This window comes from Parasteatoda tepidariorum, chromosome X1, assembly GCF_043381705.1.
Source record: "Parasteatoda tepidariorum isolate YZ-2023 chromosome X1, CAS_Ptep_4.0, whole genome shotgun sequence".
NCBI lineage: Eukaryota > Metazoa > Arthropoda > Arachnida > Araneae > Theridiidae > Parasteatoda > Parasteatoda tepidariorum.
Window position 1 is genome coordinate 72316094 of NC_092214.1, and position 9293 is coordinate 72325386.

Sequence of the window (9293 nt, forward strand, 5' to 3'; positions counted from 1 at the left end):
TTCAACACTCCTCCATAATTTCGAATGGTATCTTTGATTAGTCTAAGAGACATAATAGTATTCTCATGGTGACTCACATTAAGCATTGCTTTATTTATCGAAAAACCTCTCTCAGGATCAGAATTCCCATGTGGCAAAATTAAAACAGTTTTAATTAATGTAGTTAAATTCTTATATTTTAGATTATTGCTTTTTTATTTATATTTAGCCTATAACTCTAATTTTTTAGGAACACCAACAAAATTTTATCAGATTTTTAGGGTTTGCACATAGTTTTAGGAATTTTATGAATTTTAGGGGGAATGCGACCCCTGTATATTTTATTTTCATGAAATATTTCTTATATATTTTTCATTAAGTAATCAGTAAATATTTTATTGAGTCAATGAAAAATCAGAGAACAGAAGAAGAAAGCTATCTTAACATTATAATTAGTAAATATATTTTATCCTATATATTAATTACTGCCTTTTCTCTATATTTAATTGAATGATCATTTAATACTAAGGATTGTCTAAATATATTTGCTTTTAAAAACTATATTCAATTTATTTGGATTTCTACTCGTAATTGTTCCAATTTAATGTCTTAATCACCAGTTATTACACATCTTAAAATCAAATAAAGATTATAGATGAGAAATTAAGCATAGATTTTTGTAATGCATTTTATTTATTCGACGTTTATTTAAAGAAATCATTCAAATATAAAGGAAATACAAAGTTCTAGAGAAAAGGCATAAAATTAATACTTTAAATAAAATATAATAACATACCTAATAAGTAATCTATTATTATTTCTGTGTAAGTTTTATTTAGTAGCATTTTCGAAATGAGCGCGTCATTTTCTGAATAATCGTCAGCCACAAAGGCCAAGGAGTCCTTCTTATTTTGTTTTTTATTCGCTGTATAAATGCTTTTTAACATATTGATTCTAAAGAAAATTATTAATTTATTATGTATTGTGATACCAGAGAATCTATGAAATTTTTATTGTATTCCTAGTTTATTTTTGCGCACTGTCTTGAATGCCAGCCGTTTTATAATGTGATTTGTCCGTCTTTATGTTTTGTATTTCTAGATGTGTTGCAGGTTAAGAATATCTTTTCATGAACTAATAAGATCAATCCTTTAAAATCTCCTTCAGCAGCCCCAGTGTGTCTTACGTGGAAGCAATGAAATTGCACGTTATGACCATAATTTGTAGGAAAAAAAATTACTTCAAGAACATCTGTTATTAAAGATTTGTGCTGATGCTGGGTACGTATAAGGGTCACATTGCTTGGCTAAGTAGTTCTTAGTGTAACTATTTCACTAACCAGTCATTTATTGTTGCTACCTCACTGCATAAATCTATAGTTGGTGTGTTGTTGCTTATCCTCATAAATCTGACATTAGTCAGATCAACTCAAAAAAGTTGTTGACAGGTATGTACCTCCCACATATTTTCTTTTTGTTTATATTTAAATCTCTTGCATTATAATTAATTAGGTATCTTTCTCGTTATTATATTTATGTGGAGTTTGTAGAGTTCTTTTTTTATTCAGGCAATTTTTTGTGCTCCTATTTATTATATTGGATGTACGTAGATATAATAATATGGAAATAATATATTTGAATTATTTGCTTATGTGTATTGAATTTTCTAGAGCAAATTTTCTTTTAAACTTTTGTGATTTCAGAATTTTTTATTATATCAATTAAAAATTCTAGCTGAAGCAAGCCAGTCATTGGCAATTTTTTTTTTTTTAATTTTATTGAGAACAGAGAAATCGGATGTATTTCTTACCCTATCAATGAACTGAAAAAGTATTTTTAGAATATAGGTAATTCAGCCAAAAAGAAATTTATTTGCTTTTGTATATTTTCAGCTATTTTATTGCTTCAGCGCTTTATTTACTCTGCTTTTTAAATTAAGAATCAACAGATATGACGATGCAGGTAATAACAGTTTTAGCTATACCTATCATTTCAATTAATGTTACTATAATGCTTTTTTAAATTTACTGTTGTGTTTTTAAAATAGTCAATTTTTTAAGTCATGATAAATTCTTGGAATTAGTCATGGATTTCAAAATTTAAAATATAGCAGATACCCTGATTTTAATATATTACTAGTTTTAAAATTTAGATTACATGTGTTAAAATTTTCTGTTTACATACTTCATTATTTGTTTGATGATGCTATGATAAAACTATTAGTATAAATATTTTTAAATTAATATTAAAATTTATAATAATATCAAGGGTTCATGAATCAATAATTGATAAGTATAGGCAGTGTTGTATCACAATTTTTGTTTCATGTTTTGTTTATCCAATTGCAATGCTTTTAGTTTTGTTCCAGGTTATGGTCATCAGTTATTGTGATGCATCCTTCAATTTAAAGAGAAGCCTTCTTCATTGACTGAATTTTCAACAACACTGGCTTGAGAATTATTACGATTACCAAGTCAGTGGTTGTTGAAATTCCAGTTTTGATCCATCATGTCCAGTTTTGATCCTAAATGATCTGTCAAATCAACATAATGAAGGAAGTGGAATTTGTTTGAAAGATATATTTAATCTTGCCTGGGTTATTTACACAGTTAGTACATTATATAGTAGTATATTTTATATTAACCCTATATGTTATTATTATTACTATAATTTAAAATATTATATCTTTATAGTTATATATAAAAAAATTATCTATATTTTTTAATATCTTTTACATTATTATTAGGGTATCACTCTCATCGAATTTCGTATCATTATTCTCGGATCATTGTTATTTTATTAAAGCATTTTTTTTTTTGTGGTTAATAATCCAAATTATTTTTTGTTTCCTTTGTATTGAGTCAAACAATTAATTGCAAGAAATTTGAATCTACTATGTCTTGCCTTTATTAAATTTTACATCCATTAAAGTTTTAGATTTTGTGTTTACATTTCTCATTATTTGTAGGATTTTGCTTATTGAACATTTCTATAAATGACATTTTTAAAACTAATATTATAGTTTAGAATAATATGAAGAGACTAGTACTAGTATATAATTTGAATGGTTGAGAAGAAGCACAAATAAGTAGCAATTGTAACGCAAATTGGGATTTGTGTGTCTTCATGTTTTGCATATCTAGATGTGTTGCTTTTAGTTTTGTTGCAGGTTGAAACTTTCTTTTCATCAACTAATCAGATGCATCCTTTAAAAGCTCCTTCAGCATGTCTTTGTCTTAAGTGGGAACGATGAAATTGCATGTTATGACCATAATTTGTCGGAAAAGAAATACCTACTGGAATATCTGCTATCAAAGATTTGTGTTGGTGCTGGGTAAGTATAAGTGTCTCATTTCTTGCCTAAATAATTGTTAGAGAGACAATTTCACTTGGTAGTGATTTATTATTGCTGCCTCGCTGTGAAAAATCTGAAATTGGTATGTACCTCCCACATATTTTTTATTTGTACATATTTTGATCTCTTGCATTATAATTAGATATTTTTTTCATTACATTATATTTTTTGTGCTCCCAATTATTATATTGGATGTAATTATAATAGTATGAAAATATGCATATTTGAATTAGTTACTTGGTGTATTGAATATTATTTGAAAGGAAATATGAATGACTAATAAGTTATACTTTAATAATACAAGGTTGGAAATAAATAAATTTTTTTTCTCTCTTTTGAAGGTTAAATTAATGTATTACACCCTAAATTTAAAGTTACCATTAATAAGTTATCAATTTTCTTTGCATGGATATGTTCAAATGGCATAAAAAATTGTTTTACATTTTATTATATTACTAGTTTTAAAAATTAGCTTACACATGTTAAAGTTTTCTGTTTACATATTTTATTATTTGTTTGCTGCTATGATAACATTATTACTATAAATAATATTTTTAAACTAGTATTACAATTTAGAATAATATTAAGAGTTCATTAATTTCAATAATTGAAAGAGCACAAATTGTTCTTCATGTTTTGTATATCCAGTTGCAATGCTTATAGTTTTGTTCCAGGTTGTTATGGTCATCAGTTAATGTGATGCATCCTTAAATGTAAAAAGAAGGCTCTTTCATCCACTGAATTTTCAACTACTCTGACCTGAGAATTATCAGGATAGCCAGGTCAGTGCTTGTTGAAAATCCAGTTTTGATTCTTCAAGAAATTCTGGGTTCTCCAAATCAACATTATGAAGGAAGTGGAAATATTGAATTAGTATACAGTTTAATTTGTTTTAAAGATATATTTAATAATACTTGGGTTATTTACAGAGTTAATATATTATATAGCAGTATTTTTTATATTAACCCTATATTAATTTGATTTAGTTAAGAAAATTGATTCAGGGTTATCTTTATAGAAATAATACTTTAAATTTTTTGTTACAGATTATTACAACTTTCAGGAATCTTTTCACGAGTGGAATTTTCTAACTTAAGTGGCTTTTTTGTAAGCTGTACTGTTCCTTGTACTGTCATCGTTATCTTCTAATTAGAGGAATCTGCTTGCTTTATTATTTATCAAATTTATGCCAGGCTGTAATTAAAGTGTTAAAAACTTAACATTACCATGATTTTTCATGAACATTACCAATTAACTGATATAGTATCAATATTTTTATATGATATACAAATGCTTACTAACAATTAACCACAAATTATTTTATATATAATTTACATTTAATTTTATATTTAATTATGTTTGATTTGTATTCTATTAAGTGTATATATATATACTATATATGTTATAATAAAATGCTACAAAAAAACCTACTTGGTATTTTTTTCCGAGTTTGCTTTGATAATTATTGAACAACTCTGATTTAAAATCTTTCTGATTGACCCTGATCTTTGTATGGAATCATGGAGATCTAGAGAAATGATTCTGTTTTCCCCTGTTCTGTTGCTACCCTTACGATTAACTCTGTTATTACAATATAACAGAGCCATCGAATAGTATTTTAGAATGTTTTGTTTCATTTTATTCCCCAATGTGTCTTAAGGTTGAAAAAAAATGCCAGCTTTCGTGATGATTTTCAGGTAAAAAATACAGGTAAAGATTTTAATAATATCTCAAAATAGCATACAATGCCTTTTATGTAGAGTTTCATTGCAATGAATTTATTTATAAGTACTAGTTAGAATATTAGACTTAGTTAGAATATCTCCACATCCTAGGAAAAATATTTATAAATATTAAGGAATTAAAATTCAAATTGAATTATCAATGTTTGAATTTCCTTATAGCCGTAATATTCTAATTTAGAAAGAAATTATTTATGTACTTATATTTATTTCATTTAATGCCCATATAAAAAATCATTATAATTGAAAAAGGTTTAATTCTAAAAAAAATTACACATAAGTCATCTCTGCTAGAGTTAGTTAACTAGAAAATAATTCAGGTTAAGGAGAGTTAATCACTATATAGAATACAGTTATATTCTATATAAGTTTTACAATATTTCATTCACGTCAACAGGGTGCTCTACAAATGGGGTTCTGAAATTTTCAAGTAAAACAAACACTATATTCTTAGAAGAACAAATAACTGGTGTTTATTTGACATGTTATACGAACATCCATGAGTGGTGCATCTTGCCTGCAGTTTTTAGAGAGTTGAACAATTGAATAAAATGTAAGTTAATGAATTAACTGCTAAACGTCATAGTCCTGAGATAGAGTTGCAGATACAGTATAGTTTTGAAAGAAATATTTATCACTCTAGCAGAAAAACTGCTTGAAATATTAAATTTTCACGTGATTATGTAAAAACTGAGATATGTTTTTATCCTGAAATTATAAGTAATTAAATTAAATAAGTTGCGATGAGTGATATAAAAAAATTTAAAAAAAACGTAACACATTCTTGAAAAAAGAAGGAAGGAAAAAAAAAACAAAGCATTTACGCATGATATTTATTATTTCAAATCTCTATTATCTATTTTCAAATCTCTTCTTAATGTACTTCATGAATATTCAATTAATCATTTACATAATAATTTCCTAAGAAAAATTACTATCGCTGCAGAATTACATAATTGAGTTATTAAATATTATGCAGCTAAAATTCTGAAAGCAAATACAGAAGAAAAAAATATATATACACATAAATCAATACATACATATGTACCTTTGTACTACGTTATCATTTTGTTGCAGAATACCTTGATAAGTATGTATACTCTTTAATTCGTTGGAATCCTGTAGAAAGAAAAAGAGAGTACATATAGTACATTTATTTGATTTGAATTAACTCGCATGAGTCTGGAAAAAAAATATCCTTGCAAACCTTTTTTGCAACGATTTTTTAAACATAATTATTAGAGGATTTCACCACTAATTTAAAAAACATATCATCAAAGAAAACTCTTATTTTATTAAGCATTCAATTAATCCCTTCATCTCAGTTAATAAGTGCATTGATAGTTAGATTTTTAGTGGATGTCATTGATACGTGACACCGATATGGTCATAGAGTTATAAATAAGTTTTATATAAGTTAAGTATAAGTTTATTACTCTATGGATATGGTTGACACTGAGTGACATCACACACACAAAATGATCAAATTTAAATTAAATAATTGCCATTTTTGAAGAAGATAATTCTGCAGTTCTCTAATCCGGGCCGTTAATATATATTTTACGAATCCTTATAAGAAATGGAATAACAAACGTGCGTAGGGATCAAATTAATATTTAGGAGAGAAAGAACAAGCACGCTGCCGAACTTTGATCAAAAACATGATATAACGAGGTTAATAAGAGATGAAGGATTAAAATCATTTGAAATTATTTTTATCGAGAACAAAGTTTTAAGGCGTTTGTGATCAAAAGCCAAGTATATTTCAAAAAAATCAAAAGTTTTTTTTTTTTTTTCGTCTTCTCCTGACTCAAAGAATATTTGGTTAGAAAAAAATTTTCTCCAGATATATCAAATATTTCAATATACATATATCAGATATTTCAATATAACAAACTAGAATAAGTTATTAGTAAAATAATAAAATCATAGCAGCCCTAGTACTTAAGTTTTTGAATTTTAACACTGTATAAAAAGTTCATGTTTATTTCATCATTTTGATATTTTCTCCATTGCAATTACAATACTATTTGCTCGAATTTTATTCAGATGCTGACAAAAGACAACCTGGTGACCCGTCAAATTTTCTAACAGTAATGTAGAAGAGTCAGAAGATGTAACAAGTCATTTTTCACTTTAAAAGAAAATTGTAAGAAGGGAAGCAGAAAATAGACCAGTTTATTGAATCAAAATATACAGGCAAGTTCTTCATAATTCCAAATTCTTGGTGCAGCAGTTTTATTATAAAGCATTTACTCTGGTTTTCGGAGTGGTTAGTAGTTGTATAAATGTTTTTTTTTTTCCTAGCTTGAATAAGAGTTTGAGAAAACAATCATATTTTGCATTACGCGTAAAGAGGAACCACGGAAATATCTTTCAGATTGCTTGTTTCCATTTAAAAGCTCAGTAATCGCAATTAATTTTTTATAATAAATTATTTTTTTAGTATCTTTGAGAAACTTCTATGTGAATACGAGGGTCACTTTGAAATTTTTGAGACACAACTAGGTTTTTAAAGTAACACTTACAAAATTTTAGATGTGTTCAAAGTAGTCTCCTCCAGCACAATGCACTTTTGGAGTCGAATTTTCCACAGATTAAATGCCTCAAGCCATTCATTTCTTGGAATAGATGAAAAAAATGCATTTATAGTCACATCAATCTCTTCTTCTGAAGGAAAACGACGTCCCCATAAGTTCTTTTTTAGATTAAAGAATAACCAAGAGTCACGCATGGCTAGATCAGGTGAATACGGCGGATGTTCTATCACTTTAATTTGTTTTTGTTAAAGAAACTCAACTGTTAATACGGCTGTATGTGAAGATGCATTATCATGGTGAAGCACTAGTCCCCTAACATTCACTTCTTGTAGAATTTCTGGAAGACATTTAGTGGTATACCAGTTTGCTGTTACTGTCTTCTGTCCTTCCAACTTGATGGCTTTGATCAATCCCGTACTTCTGAAGAAAGCGGCATACATCACTTTTTTCAGTGCGCGTTGTCTTTTCATCATCGTGGGATCATCTTCAAAGACCCATACTTTGCTTTCTTGACGTGTTGAAACGTCAAAAAACGGTATGTACGTTTCATCACCCGTTACAATTTCAGAAATGATGCTGTGGTTACCATCATTTAGCAATTTAAGAGTTTCTTTACTGATTCTGACATGCTCCTCTTTCTGGAGAACCCAACGGCAAACTACTTTTTTCATATGTAATTCTTCATGTTTAATTTTGCGTATGGCTGCAGATCTAATGTTAAGTTCCTTCTGTATAATTTGATAGGTACAGCGATTATCATCCTTTAACATTTTTCGTATAGCAGACACATTATCCGGTATTACTGGCCTTCCTGTGTGTTCTTCATCCTGAAGAAAAGTGCGACCTCTGATAAATTCTTTATACCATCTAAATACAGTAACACGAGCTGGAGATTCATCAACAAATGCTAATTGCAACCGCTGAACGCATTCTTCTTGATTAAATCCTGCTTTAAAATCGTAGAAAATCAAAGAGCGAAAATGTTCTCGAGTCAACTCCATTTTCTCTTCCGTTTAAAATTTATTCTACGCTAAACAAGCTGAAGTAAGTCAGTAAAAAATTGTCTGCCGTGTTAAAATACGCTTTGTATTTTAAAATTAAACCGTTATTTTTATTATGTAAATTCGTGTCTGCGCGTATCTCAAAAATTTCAGAGTAACCCTCGTATAACGAGATGTTCTTCATATTTTTGTAGTTTTTAACTCAACCCGAAAATCAAAGTAACTCGTTATTTACGTATCGGAATAAAGCCATATTTATGAAAGTTATGAAAATAATTAATTATAATCAAGATTAAATTGAAATTAAAATTGTTAAACTTTGCGTTACACGCTAAGAAAAACAAACGAAAAAGTTTTTCAGATTGCTTTTATTTGGTATATAAAATAACTTGCAATTCAAGCATCGGAGTAAAATTATATTTATGAAAGTTAAAAGATTAGTTTATTTTAATTAAGATTAAATCAAAATAACCGCAAGGTAAAACCACGAAGATGTTTTTTTTAAAAATTGCTTGGTGATAATAGGATTCAAGCTAAATGTTCATCATCATCTCAATGAAATTATTTTTTTTAAACAGCCATTTTTTTTATTATTATTATCCTTAATAGATAGAGTACCATCTTTCTGAACAGAACGAAAAGCTCTTTTTATTAACTCAACCCGGAAATCAAAGTAA

The 9293-nt window shown here is 27.6% G+C and overlaps 1 protein-coding gene across 1 annotated transcript in view; it reads left to right on the forward strand.

The window, feature by feature from the left end:
* The first annotated feature begins 1149 nt into the window (after positions 1-1149).
* Positions 1150-9293, forward strand: part of LOC107444168 (sarcoglycan alpha) — a 48286-nt gene continuing 40142 nt past the window's right edge. Inside the window, exon 1 of the mRNA XM_071187984.1 lies at positions 1150-1259. Within this exon, the coding sequence (XP_071044085.1) occupies positions 1253-1259 (7 nt within the window). The 5' untranslated portion in view covers positions 1150-1252. The remainder of the gene's footprint in view (positions 1260-9293) is intronic.